Source organism: Ailuropoda melanoleuca, chromosome 11 (assembly GCF_002007445.2).
Source record: "Ailuropoda melanoleuca isolate Jingjing chromosome 11, ASM200744v2, whole genome shotgun sequence".
NCBI lineage: Eukaryota > Metazoa > Chordata > Mammalia > Carnivora > Ursidae > Ailuropoda > Ailuropoda melanoleuca.
The window spans coordinates 91,944,517-91,966,467 of record NC_048228.1 but is presented as its reverse complement, the minus strand read 5'-3'; the positions used below and the strand labels follow the sequence as shown (position 1 = coordinate 91,966,467).

General features: G+C 40.0%; 1 protein-coding gene across 1 annotated transcript in view; it reads right to left on the bottom strand.

The window, feature by feature from the left end:
- Positions 1-21,951, bottom strand: part of PPARGC1A (PPARG coactivator 1 alpha) — a 461,990-nt gene that overhangs the window by 283,773 nt on the left and 156,266 nt on the right. The window contains exon 2 of the mRNA XM_034670962.1: positions 12,066-12,233. Coding sequence (XP_034526853.1) covers positions 12,066-12,134 — 69 coding nt within the window. The 5' untranslated portion in view covers positions 12,135-12,233. The remainder of the gene's footprint in view (positions 1-12,065; positions 12,234-21,951) is intronic.

Below are 21,951 nucleotides of genomic sequence, written 5' to 3'. Positions count from 1 at the left end.
AAGCGTTGACAGTATTGATTCCTCCTCTCCAGGAAGATGGCACCTTTTTCCATACATCCAAGTTTTCTTTTATGTCCCCTGTTGGTTTGATTATTTTCTTCATACAGAATGTGCGTTATCACTTGATAAATTTATTATTAGATCGTTTATATTTTAATACTATATTGAATGACTTTTATCTTCAGATTTTCTAACTGGTTATCACCACTATGCCAGAAAATTGTTAATTTTTGTATATTTTTTTATATTGAATCAACTAACTCAACTCTCCTTTTTTCTAACAGTTTTTTAGTTTTTCTAAATATCTTTGCTTTACTATGTAAACAATAATTTTAACTGATAATAAGATAATTTTTGATCTTCTCTTCCTATATTTTACTCCTTAGTAGGTTGGCATGAATGGGATCATGAATAGCATTGTCATGATTCTGGCCTCAATAGAAACACCTTTATAACAAGAATAATAATTGCTAAGTTTGATAGAGTGCTTTTGATATGGTAGCCACTTTGCCAGGGATTTGGGTAGATTATTTCCTTTAACTTTCATAATTATTGTAGAAAAAAAGTTACTTTTGTAATCCCATTTTAAGGGTGATGAAATGGAGGCGCTACAGCAGAAATATATCCGAGCTTCTCCAACTGGTCAATAGCAAAGCAGGATTCAACCTTACATTGGTCTGACTTCAGAGCTCAAGCTTAGAAATAATATAATTAATATTACGTTCTAGAATGTTAAGTAAGTGTGAGTTGATAAGCATTTTAAAACATTTTTTATTATATTTTTGGTTGAGAAAGGAGATGGGAGAGAGAAGAGTAGGCTGACTCTAGGCAGATGAAACACAGCCATGAAGAGTACATTTGATGCAAGAAAAGTACAGCATAAGATGCTTCTCCATACTTACTCAAGCAATGTGTGAACACTAAGATCAATTACTAAGGAAAAGAACGTATTTCAAAGACTGAGGCATCTAAGAGGTTATTATTATTCCCACACAAATAACAAAGCTGTGTCATGTGACCTCTTGGTCATTTCAATTTTCAAAAATTTCTCAAGAAAATATTTTGGTCTCATTAATTCAGATCTTTGATTCACTGAAACTTTGATTTAGCCAAAAGGTGGGGCGGAGGTGATTCATGCTATTTAAGTCACATCTTGGCAAGAAGCTGAGTTGCGGGAGATGGTGTGCCTCCTTTTTCAGTGTGAAAAAAAGAAATTCAGCAATGCTGAAAATAAAGTCTCTTAGAGTGTTACGCAAAATTATATATTTCTGCAGCATACCCTGGATTACCGACTGTGTAAGAGCCCTGCTGGACCCCCCACACTGCACGAAGCCCATGCCTGAAGCATCATGATCAGCATGGAGAAACATGAACATCTTGCTTTTTCACCAGACAATTTCATTGTTGGTGTTAGGGAGCGAAGCCCTTCCTCAGAAACAGCTACATAAAAGTTTTTAGCTTTAAATGTCACACTTCTTTAGGAAGGGGACATTTGATGGGGGCTAATTAGGTATTAATTTAAGAATGCAATTTTTTACAAGCCTCAGGAAAGCATACCCTTAACCGTTGAACAGAGAGGCAGCTCAATCTGAGTGAACAAGCACAGGATTGCACTTCATACTCAGGTTCTAGTCCTGGTCCTGTTGGGCAAGGCTCTTAACCTATCAGCCCTCAGTTAATCATTTGAGAGTTGGTAATAATAACATTGCTGCCATTTCCTTCATAGGGTTTCTAGGAGATTGAAAAAGGAGTATAAATGGAAAAGTGCCTTTGAACACTGAAATACAATTGACATGTGTAAGGAAAGATCCAACGGTTTCTAGGACGCTCTCCCTAAAGAGCAGTCATATTTATTGCTCACCCAAACTCCTCTGAAAAAGACAAATAGTCATCAACAGTAATAGAGTTCTGCGGAGCCAGCCTGTTTCCATTTCAATTCAAAGCCCTTGAGGCAGCAAACTTTCAATCCAGGCACTGCCCCCAAGTCTCCAGTAAATGTGTCTGTTTCCCCAATACATGTGGTGAGCACTTGAGTAGAAGCCTGATCATATTATCCTATCAGGCAGTGATAATCACAATTTAAAGGCTAAAGGAGAAATGACCTATTTTACATGGACTTTCTGAGAGGCCTTGGAGACAGATATCATGTGATCACAGGACCACTCGGTAACTCAAGCTCTGTGTCACCACATGGCTCCTTCTTCCCCTCAGTCCCTTCAGCCAGTCATTTCTTTATACACTGTACAGTGGCTCTGTGTACTGGGGACTGAGCTTAAATTGAGCTTGAGACAGGGGCCATGGAATGATTGAGTAGTGAATTAGATAGAAAATTGTGGCTTTTGCGCCCTAAGTGAGAGAATCACTGCATTCAACCAGCTGCTACAACTTGAGTATTTCTCACGTCTTTTGACATTTTTTCAACAAGGGAACTTGATGTAAAACATATTTGTCTCTTTAGATGCTCAAGAGCTGCCTTTTTCCCTCAACCTTCTTTTAAAATCTCCCCTCCACATTATGAATGTTCATTGTCAGCGTGCACTGTGATCTATGAAAGTCATTGCTCAAGAAGGAGTTCAACAAGGGAAAAATATAAACCTTAAATTCACCCCAGGTTCATCGGGCCCCAATCAGAATAATCAGCCAGGAACGTGACATACAGGAGCACAAGAAGCTGAATGTAAGAGGCAAAGTCACCACAGGGAGAACTGGTCCTCATATTGGTGTTGGGGGTTTTACACAAAACTATTCCCTGCCCAAGAGGTGCTCGAAATTGAGTCAAATTTGAAAACCGTAAAATCTCTGGATTCATTTATTTGCATTTGTTCATTCACGCATAAGCACGATTGGCTGTCCTAGACCAGGCAGAGGAGGGCACTGGTCATACACAGCAAACTTTATTTCAACACACGTGACTTAGGCCTGCTCCATGCCTGGTACTATGCTAGGCCCTGAGAGAAAAAAAGGAAATGAGGAAGATTCAGATTCTGGCCTCCAGAGATTGACACATAACTCTGATCCAAGACAAAGTAAGACAACTACTAGAAGAGAAACAGGAAATGCTTTGGCAGCCTCCCTAACTGATCTACAGCTTTTTAAAATAAAGCTTCATGAGCATGGATTAGGTTAAGGGTAAGATAGCAAAGGCCTCCAACCCCATTCACAATCTGATGTCACCCAGATGGAAGACCCTCTTCCCAGCTTCATAACCCACCATGCCCATGACACACCGAGTCACTCACCATTTTTCAAACATGTGCCAACATTTACTCTTTCAGTTCTTTGTTCACAAGGCTCTGTCTGACTAGAATGCCTTTTCATCCTCTTCACCACCTAGAAATCCCTTACTCTTCCCCTAAGATCCAACTCAGTGATCTGCAAGGTGAAAATGAACAATGAGATGTCATCCCAAGGTCTCTCCCAGCCTATAAGTCAATGATATGTCAATTTAAGGAGTATATCAAAGAGTTTACCTTCCTTGAACCATGAAGCCATTCCTGGTGCCCTGAGACATAATTCCTCTTGATCTCTGAACTTCCGTCCCACAGCCTGCTAAAGTACCTTACATACCAAATTGTAATTAGATGCTTATTTATCAGTTTATCCTTCCAACTAGAGTGGGTACAGCTCGAGGGCAGGGTCTGCGTCTTATTTAAATTTTGTTTTATATAACCAACAGTTACATGGCCATAACTATGTGCCAACCACTATTCCAAGTGCATTGCATGTATTTATCTATTTAATCCTCACAACAACCCTATGAGATAGATACCTCCATTATCTCATCTTGCCCATGAGGGAACTGAGACATAGAGTTTAAACAACATGCCCAGGGTCATACAGCTGGTAAGCAGTGATCCATGGTATGAACCTGGCTCTTAAGTGCTACATTATGCTGTTTTTTCTTATCTTTGTACCCTCAGTGCTTTGCCCAGAGGTCTAGTATTTAAAATGTGGAGCTCAATAAATGTGTCTTAGCTGACTAAATGAATGAGCAGATGATCACTACTGGTTAGCCCTCGCTGGTTTCTCTTGAAAATTTCTAGGCTATAGAAGTTAAGGATAATGAGCAGATTTGGAGAAGGTTCAGAGAAACTCAAGAAGATGGAAATGAAGAATTATACCTAAGGATTTAGGTTGCTTAGCCTTGAGAAGCAAAAGCTGAGGGCTGCTTTCATAAATATCTTCAAGGCCAGGAAGGCTGATTCCTGAGGACAGTGACTGAGCTGTTTTTCTCCACCTCCAGGGAGGATGAAGAAGCAGAACTGGTCCTAAGCTGCAAAGGGTGCCATTTAAATCCACCGCAAGGAAGAATTTCCTTAGCCTAAGAATTGTTTGCTAGACCTAAGAATGAGCTATGGAGAGAAGCTGTATAAGGTCATCTGTCTTCAGCCTCTGGACTTGCTTCTACTCAGAGTGAAGAGCATGCAGGGTGAAAATAAACAATGACAGGTTACCCCAAGCTCTCTTGTACCTTTATGAAGCAATGATATTTGAATCTTAAGAAATACATCAAACACTTTACTTTCCTGAACCAAATGAATGAATGAAGGAATGAGTCCCACATAATTTAAAAGGCAACAACAAAAAAATTGCAACCAGCAAGGAAAGAAGTCTTCTTAAACATGCCATTGTGTCAGAAATGTAACAATGAAGAAGAAAAAGAACTTGTTTTCTAACTAACCTAAACTCTGACATGTTCTGCATTCAAGTGTTTCCTGCTAGGTCCATCGCACTTTGGACATAAAGTTAGAACCGGTCAGCCTCCATCCTCACCTGCCAACTTTGACCCAACACCACTTAATCATTACGTTGGTATCTTAAAGCAGATTTCTCTAAATATGAAGTAAACTCAAAATGTGAGTCACTATTCCATTGATCCCAATGTAAGGTGCTTCAAATATTAAAAAAATGAATCTTTTCCTGAGAACAGAAAACACCATCAAACCTACTTATTTTCTTTCCTACATGGAAACCAAAACACAAATAGTAGTAGAATTGGAAGGGAATTGGAAGAGGGAGAGAGTACACAAAATTATTTCTATATTTGGCATTATTTCAATGACATGATTCTGCTTTATTTTCAGTTAATAGAAAAAAAATCTTACACTTGTGTGGTGCTTTACAGCAGACAAAGTTCTTTCAAACACACAGTATTTCACTGAATTTTTACCTGGGAGGTAGATATATTGCTTCCCACCTTACAGAGAAGAAAACGGCTCAGAGAGGTGAGGGACTTGCCTGAGGCCACACATCTAGGACCAGTAGACTTTCCCAAGTTAGACTTCCAGCTTCCAGGCCTACCGTTTCTTATACATCATAGCTTATTGGGCACAGACCTGCTGAGTACTGGGCGAGACTTGCTAGAAGCCTCCTTCACCATGTGCAACCTTTTTGGGAGCAATGGAGTTGGCCTGCACCACCTTGAGAAACTCAGCTAGCCCAATAACCGCGGGACACCTTTTGAACTCAGAGAGAGACAAGTACAAGAGACTATTTTACCGGCCTCATGTAGAACATATCTACCATCAGTGAAGCAGGAGAGCCTGGATTCTGATTCAAACTCAGGCTTTTAGTGCTCAAAAATTATGTTCCTCCTTGGGCTTCAAGCTGTGTTACACAGCTATAATCATAAAGACAGTACAGTACTGGCACGAAGACAGAAACATAGATCAATGGAACAGAATGAGAACCCACAAATGGACCCTCAACTAAGCTTCAACATGGCAGGAAGAATATCCAATGGAAAGAGACAGTCTCTTCAAAAAATGTTGTTGGGAAAATTGGACAGCCACAGGCAGAAGAATGAAACTGGAGCACTTTCTTACACCATACACAAAAATAAACTCAAAATGGTAAAAGACCTAAATGTGAGTCAGGAATCCATCAAAATCCTAGAGCAGAACACAGGCAGCAACCTCTTTGACCTCAGCCACAGCAACTTCTTGCTAGACACGTTTCCAAAGGCAAGGGAAACAAAAGCAAGAATGAACTACTGGGACTTCATCAGGACAAAAAGCTTTTGCACAGCAAAGGAAACAGTTAACAAAACTAAAAGGCAACCTATGGAATGGGAGAAGATATTTGCAAATGACTTATCAGATAAAGGGCTAGTATCCAAAATCTATAAAGTACATATCAGACTTAACACCCAAAAAACAAAAAATCCAGTCAAGAAATGGGCAGAAGATATAAACAAGCATTTCTCCAAAGAGGACATACAAAAGGCCAACAAACACATGAAAAAATGCTTAACATCACTCAGCATCAGGGAAATACAAATCAAAGCCACAATGAGATATCACCTCAGACCAGTCAGAATGACTAAAATTAACAACATAGGAAACAACAGATGTTGGCGAGGATGTAAAGAAAGGGGAACCCTCTTACAGTGTTGGTGGGAATGCAAACTGGTGTAGCCACTCTGGAAAACAGTATGAAGCTTCCTCAAAAAGTTAAAAATAGAACTACCCTACAACCCAGCAATTGCACTATTAGGTATTTATCCAAAGAATACAAACATAGTGATCTGAAGGGGCACCTGCACCCCAATGTTTATAGCAGCAATGTCCACAATGGCCAAAATATGGAAAAACAGACACATGAAAAAATGTTCAAAATCATTAGCCATCAGGGAAATTCAAATCAAAACCACACTGAGATACCACCTTACGCCAGTTAGAATGGCAAAGATAGACAAGGCAAGAAACAACAATTGTTGGAGAGGATGTGGAGAAAGGGGATCCCTCCTACATTGTTGGTGGGAATGCAAGTTGGTACAGCCACTCTGGAAAACAGTGTGGAGGTCCCTTAAAAAGTTAAAAATTGAACTACCCTATGACCCAGCCATTGCACTACTGGGTGTTTACCCCAAAGATACAGACGTAGTAAAGAGAAGGGCCATATGCACCCCAATGTTCATAGCTGCATTGTCCACAATAGCCAAATCATGGAAGGAGCCGAGATGCCCTTCAACAGATGACTGGATTAAGAAGCTGTGGTCCATATATACAATGGAATATTACTCAGCTATCAGAAAGAACGAATTCTCAACATTTGCTGCAACATGGACGGCACTGGAGGAGATAATGCTAAGTGAAATAAGTCAAGCAGAGAAAGACAATTATCATATGATTTCTCTCATCTATGGAACATAAGAACTAGGAGGATCGGTAGGGGAAGAAAGGGATAAAGAAAAGGGGGGTAATCAGAAGGGGGAATGAAACATGAGAGACTACGGACTCTGAGAAACAAACTGAAGACTTCAGAGGGGAGGGGGTGGGGGAAGGGGATAGACTGGTGATGGGTAGTAAGGAGGGCACGTATTGCATGGTGCACTGGGTGTTATACACAACTAATGAATCATCGAGCTTTACATCGGAAGCCGGGGATGTACTGTATGGTGATTAACATAATAAAATTAAAAAAAAAATAGTGAAGCAGCTTCTTAACTGGGTTTCTGGACTATACTCATACCCCAATTTATCATCCACACTGAAATCAGAATGATCTCTCTTTAAAAAAAAAAAAAATCGATCCTTATGTCATATGTCTGCTTAAAACCTATCCATGGCTCCTGACTGCCGTTTGAAGCTGTTTGGTCTGGACACACAAGGCCTTTCTACTCTCTCTCTCTTTCAACTCCTCTCCTACCACTCCTGCCTCACCCTGAAAGGCTAGAACCCAGGACAACTGGCCGCTCAACACATACCTTAGACTCTCTCCCCTTCTTGTCTCTGACCTGTTCTCTCTCTTGGCCTGAATGCTCTTCCTGGTTCTTTGTCTGGCTTAAAGCCTTCTCTTTGTTTAATGCGCTCCAGTATTACCTCCTCCATGAGGCTACTCCTCAGTGTTTCCAGGACACAGAGCATTTTATGGCTATTCTATAATTATAATGACCTGCTGCACTTGCTCCACTATGACCTCAAGTTCAAGGGCATTGCCTCTAGCTACTTTCTCATCCACTTAACTGTGGATATGCTTTGGACATAGTAGGTATTCAAAGAAACATTGAATAGCTGAATGCATTACACAGACACTAGGTAGACAGTAGCCGACACATACAGTGCGCACTGTGGGTCACTTAACATTACTTTCTGAAGTGCTCTTCAAGCACATTCCATAAATTAACACATTTACTCCTCACAACAACCCTATATGGTAGCTAGGATAATTGTCTCCATTTTACAGGTGAATAGAGGATGAAACTGAAGCACAGACAGGTTAAAAACTTTACCAATGTTACATAGTTAGAAATCAATGACACAAATTAAGAATCCAGAAGACTGGCTCTGGATCCCATGTTCTTGACACATGCTGGAGCACCTGTCCAGATAGCGGTACCATGATAAATAAAGATACCTAAACAGACACAGACAGTATGGTCTACTCCAGTTTTACGGATGAGAAAGTTGAGGCATAGGAAGTTCATGGAGAAGTGGTCCAGAGAAAAGAAAGCCAAAGCTAGAATAGTAATCCCTGCCCCTCACTAACCAGCCATGGAGCTTGGGGCAGTCACTCATCCTCCCTGGGCCTTGGTTCTTCAAGTGCAAAATCAGGGCCAGATCACGTCTCTGCTTTCTTCCAGCTCACATTTGCAATTCCCTCAGCTCGGCAGGCTTCATCAGGGGTGAGTGTGTGCCAGGCTCAGTGCTAAGTGCAGAGACCCAGAGGCAAACAAGATATATCTCTGCCCTGAGAAATTTCTCTTCTTGTGGGGGAGACAGGCACAGACAGACAGTATCGACAGACGAGTTCAAAATGGCTACACTGCAATTACATCGGTCATTTTAAAGGGAACGACCCCAAGATACAGTGTTATCCAGAAACAAGTTATGTGCCCCTCCATAAGGTCTTTCAACTGACAATTGCCCAGAACAAGAAAGTTGCACCATGTCCCCTCCCACCTTTCTTTCAAGGCTTCACTTAAGCACATTCCCCTTGTTTTATAAGGTAAGAAGCAAAGTCGCTGCCTTAAGTACGTTTGCCAGTGGTCAAATGGTTGCCTGGTGGCATAAGTTACTGCCACCTCTGTTTCCGAGATTCTCCCATAGCTGGGCTATGAGAGCAGAAGCATTAACTTTGACACAGCCGCTGTTGGTTTTCCAGTACGGATTATATGCTTAAATGGATTTTCAGATTTACAATTGATTCTAGAAACTGCACCTACTACATTTCCAACTCCATGGGTAAGCTGGTTCATTTAAGGCAAACACCATCCAATTAAAATATATTCTGAAGAAGTGAGTGAGCAAGCCATTTTTGCTCAACTCTTAATTTAAACACAAACACAAAAACAAAAGTAAAAAACTATCAGGGGTCTTCTCAAAGACCAAATCCCATCACATCACTGGGAGATGAGATAGTTAAAATATGTATGATCAAAATATAATTTGAAAATACACTCTGAGAGGCGGCCTCATGTAAGAGCAGGGGCCTCAGGGCCAGTCTCAGTGGGTCCACATCTCTTTTCAGCATCTTAGCAGCTGTGTGACCTTGGGCATGTTCCCTAACACCACTGAGTCTCAGTCTCTCCACCTGTGCAATAGGGTCAAATAATACCTGTCTGTCAGAGTACTTGTAAGAATCAGAAATGTGAATTCTGTGTCTGGTATACAATAAGGGTTAAAAAAATAAACTACTAAAAAACATTTTATTAAAGTCTTAATGATTCAGAGATTGATTATTCTATTAGAAGATTGTCATGCTTTCTCCCTTTCTTCCTTTTGCTTCCTGCCTGCCCACGTCACAGCTGCTCACAAACTATTACTCCGTGAGATAAAAAATGAGATAAAATTCAATTCAGATCACAAAGCAACAAAAGTGGATTTGGCATTGGAGTCAAACAGGCCTGAACTTGAGCACTGGGCGGCTTTTGACAGGTTATATAACCTCCTCGAGTCTTCATTTTTTCATCCATAAAATGGAGGCAATCATATAAACCTTCTAGGCTTCTTCCAAAGATGTGAACAACCACATGCATACACACACACACACACACACGCACACACACACAAAACCCCTAGCACTGTGACTGGTAAATAGTAGGTAGATAGGAAAGTATTGGGTCATTTTCAGTCAGAAATGTAGTACTTAGCTCAACTAAATCTTCAACACCATTCACAACGTGTTTTAAAAACCCAACTTCAGCACGACCATGGATGGCTAAAGGAAGTGATTCTCACAATTCTCTTCCATCTGGTGGCATCAGATTGCATTTCCTCCCTTGGGGACAGCTTGACTGTCAGCAGAAGTGGGGCAACTTTGTGCATATGCGGACCTGGCATGGCCATACTGATGCCCAGAGGGTGGGAGGCAGGTGCAGTAGGAGCTGACACACTTGACATCTTTTCCATCCACTGCCACGCACTACCAAGAGTCAGGAGGACCGAACCAGAGATTGGGATGTCCTTTTCATAAGCACTGCTTCCACTACAGAAGAGCTTCGCTTATCGAATGGCAGGGGTTGACCAGCTATACAGGATCACATCTTTGGAAGCAAGTAACAAAGAGAGCATGTTCATTATTTGCCTTTGGGAAATCACTAAGCTAAAGGTTCATGGGATGCTGACATTATAGGGCGTGTGCTTTTTTACATAAACATTTGGATTTCTTGTTTCTAATTTAAATATTTTGTCTACAGAGATCTCTGAGTCATCTGCTCACATCCTTCCTCCTTTAATCCTCCCTTGAGGCGGAGACTATATATAAAATGCTAACTTTCTAAAGGAAAACACATAAACAAAAGACAAAAATCCTAAAGTCACAACTAGCTACCATAAAATATCTGAATATTTGTTTAGACCCCCTGGAGACCCACTACATGACATTCTCAATGTAGCATGCAGAGATTCATTCTGTATCCCTTCCTACTTCCTAAATACTGCTCCCACTCAAAGTGGAAGGATGCCAATTTCATGGCAGGCTGGAGGATTTTTTTTTTTTCCAGAAGCTCCTTGCTTAACATCACATTGCATAGACCAGAACACACCCGTCAACATCAGTGCCACAATTCTCTAAAATTTTCCCTGCAGTGGAGAAATTTTATGAAAAGTTTCATAAATTCAAAATTATTTTTCTAAAAAGAGAGAATTATTTTTTATAATTGATGCTGAAAATTAACTAATTCCTGAATCACCATTTTTTTCCGTGAAACTTTCTGCTATAGATAAAATGGAAAATCACAGTTTCACTTTATCTAACACCACCCAAAAGAAATGTTTCATGCATGGAAGTGTTCTTTTTCCATAAGACAGCAGCATTTAAGGAAAAAAAAAAAAAAAAGCTCTGGCATCGCTCTTCAATATTGCTGTCTAATTAAACAGCAATGCAGTGGATGCGTAAAAATATGCATTAGAGGTGTGTAATGTGTAATGTGAAGAAGAGTAATCAAAGCCATTCAACAGGATTTAGGAAGGGATTTCAGTTGGCAGCCTACGAGACAGGAGCATATAATTTTGCTAATTTGCAATAGGTATTGTAACGTATAAACATTACTGCTTTGCATATTTTAATGAAAACTGCCTCTACACTGAAATGAATCCTTTAGCTTGAACTCTCTGCATACCACAGAGCTTCTACCTGTTATGAGTTCGGCATAAATAAGAAAGGCACGCAAGCTGCATTAAAAGAATGGTCACCTCATTAAAATAGGTTAAAACCAAGCCCCTTATTCCAAGCTACTATAACACCATAAAGTAAGTCTGATGACAGGTGTTGTATTAAATTTTTATATTACAATGAACTTGTACTCACACAAACCAAATCTGCATGTTTCCTTTGATATACACCTGCAACTTGTTAATTCCAGGGCCTTTATTAAGAAAGTATAAATTTAGCAACATCTATAGATTTGTAAAACTCTATTAGCTTGCTTGAGAATATAGAGTAAACTCATTTGGAGTCTTATTTGCATGGTTTACAAAGAAATGGAAATTAATGAGGCCTTTTCCCAAATGGATGTGCCTGCAGATAATGCTGTTCTGCAAGCAGACTGATGTGAATTACCTACACTCGGGCAAAGGGTGGACAGAGATCTGGATCGGTCCGGAGCTGAGGGCATCACTTACCTGCCAGCTCGCTTCTCGCTGAAGGCCTTTTTTCCAGTCTTCTTCCAGCCTGGGGGAGGTCTCATCCATTGCTGATGGTGCTTTCACAAACTGGATCCGCCAGTGGCTGTTACTCCCTTTCGTTGCAAGCCTTTACCAAAGCGGCAGCGAGGGCAGTTCAGGGGCAGACTGTCATGGAGAAAATGCCAGGCCAGAGGATGAGGGATCGGGCAGGAAGAAGCCACACGGGAATACACTTGGGATACACGGGGCTACCCTGACAGCCGCCAACTGGCCAGGCGGGAGGCCAGCTCAGCCATTGAGTGTCCAGAGATTAGGAACAACTAAGCTCCAGGGCCAGCGGACAATGGGTCATTCTTATGCTTCTGGCATAAAGGTCAGAGGAGGGAAGTGTGAAGGCATGCTCTATGCCCTAGAAATATGCATTCCTGCGTGTGCCCCCATCTTTTCCTCACCCCAACACACACACACACACACACACACACACACACACACACACACACAGATTTGCATTGTTCTGCAGAGTTGTATGAATAGGCTGGAATATCCTGGAAGTAATAAGCTACTTTACGTAGAAGCAACACTTCATTTGAACACATGTCCCCCAGCACCGTATGAATCACTCAGCAGCCAGTAAACATGAAAAGTAGCAAGCGCCTTTGGGTGAAAAATAGACTGGTCCCTATAGTTAAATCCTGAGCGTCTGCAGTCCCTGGTTTCACCCCATGGGATGTTTGTCACAGACACTCAACTTTGACCATGCACGTCAACCCTTTTCCCAAATGACTATCCAAAATGATCAGAGGCTTCAGTTTGGACAGACTCCTCAAAATGTGGGCCTAACCCAAGCCAAATCCAACCAAACTCTGTCCTGCTTCAGTGGTTTCTCACACAGAATGACCCTCTCTTGCTGTTCAGAATTGATTACCTATAGTTTTAAGACATGTAGCTGATGCTACTGTCCATAGCACCTACTTCTTTTCAGTTCTCCAACTTGACTGCACAACAGAGTCAACCGGGAAGCTTTGTAAAAAGACTGTCACCAAGGCTTCATCCCCTTGAGAACCCAGGATTAAAATCACAGAACTCAGTTTTGAGGATCGTTTGAGGTTTCTCTAATTTAATCACTCTTCCGATGCTTGAATCCCCATGATCCTGACAATACCCTTCCAAACAATGCATATACCACATAGATGGTAAACTCACCACCTCCTGAGACAGTCTTGCTCCACGGTTGACAGCTTTGTGCTCAGATGAATCAATATCCTTCCCCTTGTCATTTCCATAGCTGTACTGTTGTGTTTTTTTTTTTAATTCCATAAGGAATAAGACTAAAACCTATTCTGTAGGACAACCCTTCAAAGATCCAAGGACAACGGTGGTCCCTGCCTCAAGTCTCTGCTGAAGTGTCTCTTTTCTGGGTGAGATCTTGCTAGTTCCTATAGCAAACCATGTGAGAGGCTTTTGGGTAATTTCTCCATCCTGGTTCCTGGCCTCAAAATACATTCCACTACCTCCAGTGATGGTGATTGTAATATTCCAGAATCTAGTGTAGTATTTCTGCTACGATCGACCATTGCACACAGAGCTTAATTATCACATACCTTACTTGGAAAATCCTCCCAATAACCACCACCATAATAATAATAAAAGCAGCCAGAATTTACTGAGCTGGGACCTAGGTACGCAGCACTGTTTTAAGTGCTACGTTAGCCTTACCTCATTTATTCTTTACACAGATTCTGTGAAGTCATCATTATGCTCCTGACTTATAGATGAAGAATTCCAGAGGCAAAGACATCTGCCCAGGTGATGGGCCAGGAGTTAACTCAGATCTGACTGTAGTGTTCTAGAGCCCTCTTGCATGCCAGTCAATGACTTTAACTTGTGCAGTCTTGGATTGCATTGCCTGTCTTGACGATCACACCTTACTGATATGATGTCACTGCCAATTAGTACACACAGGGTTGCTCACACCTTCAGATTATAGATGAACATGTTTTGTAGACTAGAAATTGCCATACAAGTCTAACTTCCCATTGCTATCCTTTCAATAATCACAAGACCATATATTGCATCTCACCTCTAGCAAAGCAGATAAATGCAAAAATCCTTCCTTTACTTTTTTGGCTTCTCTCTTTTACTGAGAATATTCAGGTGCTTCTTCAGAGGTTATACGGAGGCATAAAAGGAGACAGGCCAGAGGAACAAGGGTCCAGAATATTTTCCCAGACTGTAGACTCAGTGGCAGCCTCACCAATCATCAGTTCTTCCCCATCTCCTATAAACACTTAGCAACAGGACCCCATAAGGAGATCTGGGAGCAATCGGTTTTACCACTTGAATCACGCTATCTGCAAGGCATCAATCAGTTGTTACAGAAGATAGGACACAAAGTGGTTGACTATCGTCTTTGAAGTCAAACAGACCTAAGTTTGATTAGCAGCCCCATTATTATGTAGCTCTATATCCCTGGCCAGGTCACCCAACCTCTCTGAACCCTAGTTTCCACGCCTGCAAAAGGGAGGCATTATCATCTCAGTTAGGCATGTTATTGTTCATCAATATCTGGTTCTCTTCTGTTCCAGTCACACAACAAGATTGCATTGTCTTAAACCCCTTAAAATTAACCATAACCACATGACTTGTTTTGGTTAATGAAATATGAAAAAAAGGGTGGGTATCACTTCCCATGGGGAGGCCTTGATCACCGGCACTTGACTGTCAGCCCACCCTTCCCCATAAAGCAGTGATCACGAGGAACGTGGTGATAAGGCATGCCTTAATACCAAAGCAGACCGGACTGCTGCCACGACTCATGGAGAACCGTTGCCTTGGAGAGTAACCTGGACCAACAACAGACACTATGGGAACAAGAAATAAACTTCTAGGGTTGTTTGTTCCCTCAGCATAACGTAGCCCACCCTGGCCAATACACCAGTCTTGCTATACAGAATTGTAAGAATAACATGAAACAATGCAACTAGAACATTTATCGCAAGCCTTGAGTAAGTCTGCAATATTATTTTAAATAGATTCCATGATAAGCCCAGTCTGCTCTATACATGTCCCTCATATTTCAGTATTTCCCCTTCTTTTACAGCCTGCATTTCTCATGCTCATAACTTAGTAGCATTAAGCATGGCAATTTCCACAGATGATGTAGAAATATGAATTTTAAAAAGAAAGGGTAAAAGTGTTCAATAATGCAGTGTCACTCTGTCTCGGAATGCAAACTCAGAATAGCATGACTTTAATGCTACTTATCATTTAGCAAGGAAATTAATGAAAGCAAAATGAAGTATCAAATAATAAATGTAGCTTAGTATAAATTTGCTACTGATAAAATAAAGTACCCAAAATGTAAACATAATGAGAACATACATGAATCGAGGAGCTTACTAAATAACAGAGCTTTTATTCACTATTCTTAAATCAAGCAACCAAAAAAGAATTAGTTTTGTTTCTGTCTTTGTAAAATGTTTTCATTAGAGGAAGTTCTGACTATGAAAATGAAGTATAAGGCAAGTACAGATAACACTCTGGCCTGATCACGGCACTGACATTTCAAGACACAAACTGTAACCTGCCCTGGGACACAACTGGGAGATTCTTAGATTCTTTTTTTTTTTTTTTTTTAGTGGTTTTCGAATGCAAGTGCTAATAACTATGACCCATGTTAAGGGTTGTGTTGTGTCCTCCCACAGAGATATGTTGGAGTTCCAACTCTTAGTACCTCAGAATGTGACCTTACTTGGACATAGGGTTTCCACAAAGGTGATCAAGCTGAAACAAAGTCATTAGGGTGGACCTTGATCCAACATGACCAGTATCTTTATAAAAAAGGTTGAGATGTAGGCACAAAGACACACCCAGGGAGAAGCTATGTAACAATGCAGGCAGAGATAGGGCAATACATCTACAAGCCAAGTTAACACCAAGGATTGCAGCAAGCCCAAATCACTGCAGCAAGCCCAAATCATTGCAGCAAGCCCAAATCACTGTTTTTCCCTCAAGATAAGCACCTTATTAAGATTATGCTGACTGGGGGCGCCTGGGTGGCACAGTCGGTTAAGTGCCCAACTCTTGCTTTCAGCTCAGGTCGTGATCTCAGGGACGTGAAGTGGAGCCCCATGTTGGGCTCTGTGCCCAGTGTGGAGCCTGCTCGGAAGACTCCCCCTCCCCCTCCCCTCCTCCCTACTATGCTCACTTGCATTCTCTCTCTCAAATAAATTAATAAATCTTTTTGAAAAAAGAATACGCTGACTAATAAGAAATTGAAAAAGTTTTAGAATTTGTAACATTTCCTTATGGGAAAGTTATATAAAAAAATTTAAAAAGGAAAAATCTATACAAAATGCATCATCAGTCCTCCCTTGATTCTAAGGAAATTTCTTTTAGCTTATACAATAAAAATGGGTTAATCCTTCATTTTTAAGAATCAAAAGTCTAGCAAATAAAGTTTTCCAGGTGACTTAAACCATGCATTCCACGGTGTCCAACGAGGGTATGATATGGCCAAAAATGTGTTCAAGTAGATACAGATACTGTGTCTAGGAGGGAAAATGAAAGGAAGTATGGGCCAGGGGAGCAGGGACACACTGATGGGAGCAAGTAGGGAGCCAGGGAGTCTCCCGGCATGGAAGAAATGGACGGTCTTTTACCCACGGATAGGATTTTGCACACACTTTCACTTAACAGCTGGGCTAGAACATTTATGAGTTCTTACCACCCATTTTATTATACATTCTCCCTTCACATCCATTCTCACTAAAATTTTCAAGGCATTTCCTTATAAACATTTATTTCTGTTTTTGCTTTTTTTTTTAATTGGAAGCTAATAGTAAAGTATTAATCTTCAGAAATTTGCTTCCCAAAAAAAAACCCATAATAATGTATCAAATCCACAGCACCAGAGGTGTCTGTATATTAACTCTAACAAAACAAAACAAAAACAAGTTAACAAACAAAAACAGCTATCATAAGAATGATAAATCTGAAATGGATGAACTCTGGTCCTATAGTCATATTTTGAAAAGGAAAAAAAAATAGAGCATTGGTCTCAAATTCGTTGTTTCACTGGAATAATTAATGTTCACCATTCCTTGCATAAAATATCTAACCTTAACTATAGTGATTCCCATAGGATTGTAGCCAGTGGAACACTGTAGCTGGCAAAATAGTCTCTTATATACCATGTACTTTGGGTTGCACTCTTACCAAGATTCACTTGTGTTTGTTCCCAGCCCTATTTATGCCAGTTGTGCCTGTAAATGTAATTACATAATTTAATTAAATAATATTCCTATAAAATGTGAGTTGCAACGTAAAGGGAGTTGCTGCTTTCCTGAAACTAGTCAAATGCTTCGGAAAGACCCAATAAAGAAAAAAAATGCTTTTTTAAAAAAATTGCCATTGTAGGGACAGGGATCATAAAAATCTATACAGACCTCTCCTCTTGGGTTACTGGTCACTGTTGTTACATTCTTAATTAACGTTGAAGAAATTGGAACTGGAATTTTTGAGGTTCCTTTAGGAATATAGCTTATACAAAAAAAAGACACCCCTCCAATTTACAGCAAAGGCCTTGGCTCCACAGCAAAATAATGGTGCATAAATGTGCATTTATGGATTTTAAGCAGAAGTCAAATGTTTTGTGTATGTATATGATTTATGATTCCCCAACTTAATCAACTTATGTGATCAATCAGTCAACAACCATTTTCAATTGTATGGAATAAGAAGTCTTCTATGATAAAAAAGAAAATGGTAAACCAGGAAGGACTTTTTCTTCACCTGCATATAACGGACAGGGATAAAAAGCAATAGACTCAAATATTCAAACCAAGAAACAGAATCCATTTCAATACCCAAGTCTTTTATATCACTTAGTGAGAATCAGCCTAGCTATAACTATAAGCATGAAATGTTGTATAAATCTGAGCCACATAGACTCCAATTAATTACTGCATGATATTACCGTGTCTTCCTATAACTATGTAATAATACCAACTGCCTATAATCAGAAGGATTTAGTAGACATTTATTGATGGAAATCAGATGATTTCATCCACAGTGTCTGAATTACTTTGATATGCTTGAGCCTGAAGCAAAATAATGTAATAAAAAACAACATACAGATGAGAACCTCAATTTTTCTCTACATATGAATCTGTCACTTATTTGAGAAGAATCAAATCTAAGTCCAACCAGGTGAAGACGTTCCATACATTATTCTTCCCAATTCAATATAAAAATAATATTTCCCTTTCCAGTATGTTTATATACTGTTCCTGACTTTGTGGTATCCTGGACATCAAGGGAGCCCAGAGACGCAGAGTATTGCCTTAGCAAATGTTAAACAAAGCAGAGATGAATTACAGAATACTTCCTTAAAAGAGTTTACTTGAAAGACCATCTGAAGTCATAAGCCCTCAAAACAATAACCAATAGAGTAATGAGTAGAGCGGGAAGGCAGATCTTATGAGTAAGATGAATGAGAAATAGGCTATATGGCAGGCTGGAAATTTCTTTCTCTCTTCCTCCCCCTCCTGCCCCCCCTTCCTCCCTCCCTCCAAAAAGTCCCTCAGTAGTCTGTCATGGAGCTAAAAAAAATTCTACCAGTCATACCTTTTGGTTTTAAAATCTTTCCTATCACTATTTATGAAATAGCAAATACTCCTAGGAAGGGTGGCCTAAAGCTTTATCTCCTAACACTTTGTCTCAAGTTATTTTCCAGTTTGGCTTGAATAGTAAGACTTTGCAACCAGGTAAGGAATGAGGATGGGGACAAAGGGAACTTCAGAACAAGAGAAAGGCTTGGAGCAGAGAAGGTGAAGGACTGCCAAAGTCCCTCAGGCACAAATAAATTTCTGAAATAGGAATTCAAAGACTCATGAAAATTGACTTTATCAACCACCAAGTTCTTTTGATTGAAGATTATTAAAAACAATCCAATTGGTTTACATACTTACACACATACTTAGGTTCTCATTGCTGTTATGAAATGTAAGGTGGCATGGGCAGGAGGGTGGGAGGGGGTGTCAGGATCTCTTCCTTCTTCATTTACTCTTAATAGTAACATCGCAACACAAGGGGAACCTCAGATACTGTTTGAGAATTTCAAAATGGGGTGAAGTAGGATGTGAATTGGGTTGCAAGGTAGGCTTGTTCCTCCAACTATACAGACCAGCATCACCTAGGAGCTTGTCAGAAACGTAGAATCCTGGGCCTCACTCCAAATCTACAGAAGTTCATTTGCATTTTAACAAGGCTAATTCGTTAAGTTTAAGAAACAATGGGCTAGGAAGATATACATTGAAGGCCTATTTTGCACAACAAGCTTTATTTTTATTATAGTATTATTACTACTTTTAGGAGCATAGGTTTAGAATAGCTTAGGAATAGAATGACTGATAAATGTCATAGGCTGGGGCACCTGGGTGGCTCAGTTGGGTAAGCATCTGACTCTTGATTTCAGCTCAGATTATGATCCCAGGGGTCATGAAATCGAGGCTTACATTGGGCTCCATGCTCAGTGCAGAGTCTCCTTGAGATTCTCTCTCTCTCTCTCCTCTGCCCCTCCCCCTGCTCACGTGCAAGCGTATGTGCACACACAAAGGTGCACTCTCTTGCTCTTGCTCTCTCTAAAATAAATAAATGAACTCTACAAAAATGTTACAGGAAAGAGTTTAGTCCCAACCAAGAAACTGTTTGGTGCTACCTCAGGAGAACCTTCTCAGTGATCTCACTCTCAAAATTATATAAGAATTTTTATAAGTATGATACGATTGGTGTGAAGGGCAGAACTCCTGCCCTTCAATCACTCAGCAACCTCAACATACATGACTATTCTACTTATTAGTTCAGAAAAACAGCTGATAACAAGTGAAAGATGCCTCCTCTGGACATTTAGATGACTGGTTTTGTATAAATCAATTTTGAGTGCCACAAAATGTCAGAAAATACCAAATGAGGAGAAAAGAATCAATAGATACCCTTGGAATTAAATGAATGATGAATAATCTTTACCAACTAAAATAAATTAAATCATGAAAACCAAGTCAAAATAACATCAAGGATTTGACTAAAAACCACAAAAAAAACAATATACAGATCCTCTTTGACTTATGATGGGGTTATATCCTGATATAGTAAGTTGAAAATATTGTTAAGTCAAAAACACACTTAGTAATACACTAGCCTAACTTAAATATGCTCATAACACATTAACCTACAGTTGGGCAAAATCATCTAACAGAAAGCCTGTTTTATAATGTAGTGTTGAATATCTCATGTAATTTATTGAATACTATACTTAAAGTGAAAAACAGAATGGTTGCATGGGCACACAGTGGTTGTGAGTCGGTGGTTTACCCTTATGATCACATGGCTGAGTGGGAGCTCGGCTCACTGACACCACCTAGCACCATAAGAGTGTCCTATGCATATTGCTAACCCAGAAAAAGATCCAAATTCAAAATTCAAACTACAGTTTCTACTGAACGTGTATCACTTTTGCACCATTATAAAGTCAAAAAAATCTCAAATCGAACCATCGTAAATTACGTCTATAATTTAGAGGTGAGGCCACTTGCTACAAACATGGCTGTTCATTCTTTCCAGAAAAGCATTCTGACAGGAACTACAAAATAGAGCTGAATTCATACTTTCTAGCTTCTATCTGAACAGTCATAATTTTTAAAGGTTCTACAACAAAGAAACCAATTTGCAGATACAGACCAGGTATTAACCTAGCAACCAAGAAACTAAGCACACAGTTGTTTAGCTTTTTCAGCATTTAGAGAGCAGGAGTAGGGGGACAAACTCTACAACATATTTAACTCACTTTATTTTATATTTTAAATGTGCCTATTACAGCTATCAAATAAACCAGAAATTTATAGACAGACCAAATGTCAAAATTCAAATTCAATGTTTTTCTGAGTCCCAAACTGGCATCAGAGATAAATCCAGTCCTATAACAGAAGTCAAGACAAATGTCTTTCTCCATAAGTAAACAACTGCAAAGTAGTGTCTTCATATCATTTTATTACTCATGGATGCTAAAAGCATGAATTGGACACCTACTATGTGCTAAGAATGGTGCCAGGTACTAGTGATTAAGAAACAAAGAGAACATGTCCCTGTCCTGACCATCCTCTGGGGAAATAGCTAAGTAAGCAAATCATTTCAGCTACAAATAATATCTGAGCTATGGAGAAGAAAACATGCTTGCAATAACTACCTCAGGGATCCATACCATGCCACCCCCTTAATCCAACATAGTTCAACTCTAGAAGTCCCACTATGTCAGTGTCCTTTAAGAAGAACAACATGGTAGACCCTGCCCCAACCACCGGTATAAAATCTAGATTTAAGGGTTTGGGTGATAGTGTTTTTAAATAAAAGAGTTTCTGAAATATTTCCACAGTAATGTAGACCACAACACCAGGACTTTATGTTACTCTGACCTACGGAATCTTTTTTCTTTTTAGACTCATTTCCAAATCCAGTATCAATGGATACCGACAAGATACCACACAGACAAATAAACTCTCCTCTGCTGGATTCCAGTTAATGATTTGTATATGCAAAGAAATTTGGGGACAAGAGTCTTTCTGACCCAAGAGCCCTGAGGCCCTGTTTCCCCAAAGATCTCCTTCAGAGGAAGAACAACCCAAGATCAGCAGAGATGGTCTTTTGAATGGCATTTAACAAAGGCATGCTCCTTGGAGAGCTGCCATTCTTAAAGACAGAGGGATAAGAGCACGCACAGCAGAGAGATTCAAAAATGTACCCTCTTTGGGAAGGTGGAGGGAGTGGGTGGGGACCGTATTTCTTGGACTCAGGCAAAAAGAGTGCTCTCTGGGACCTTTTTATTTCC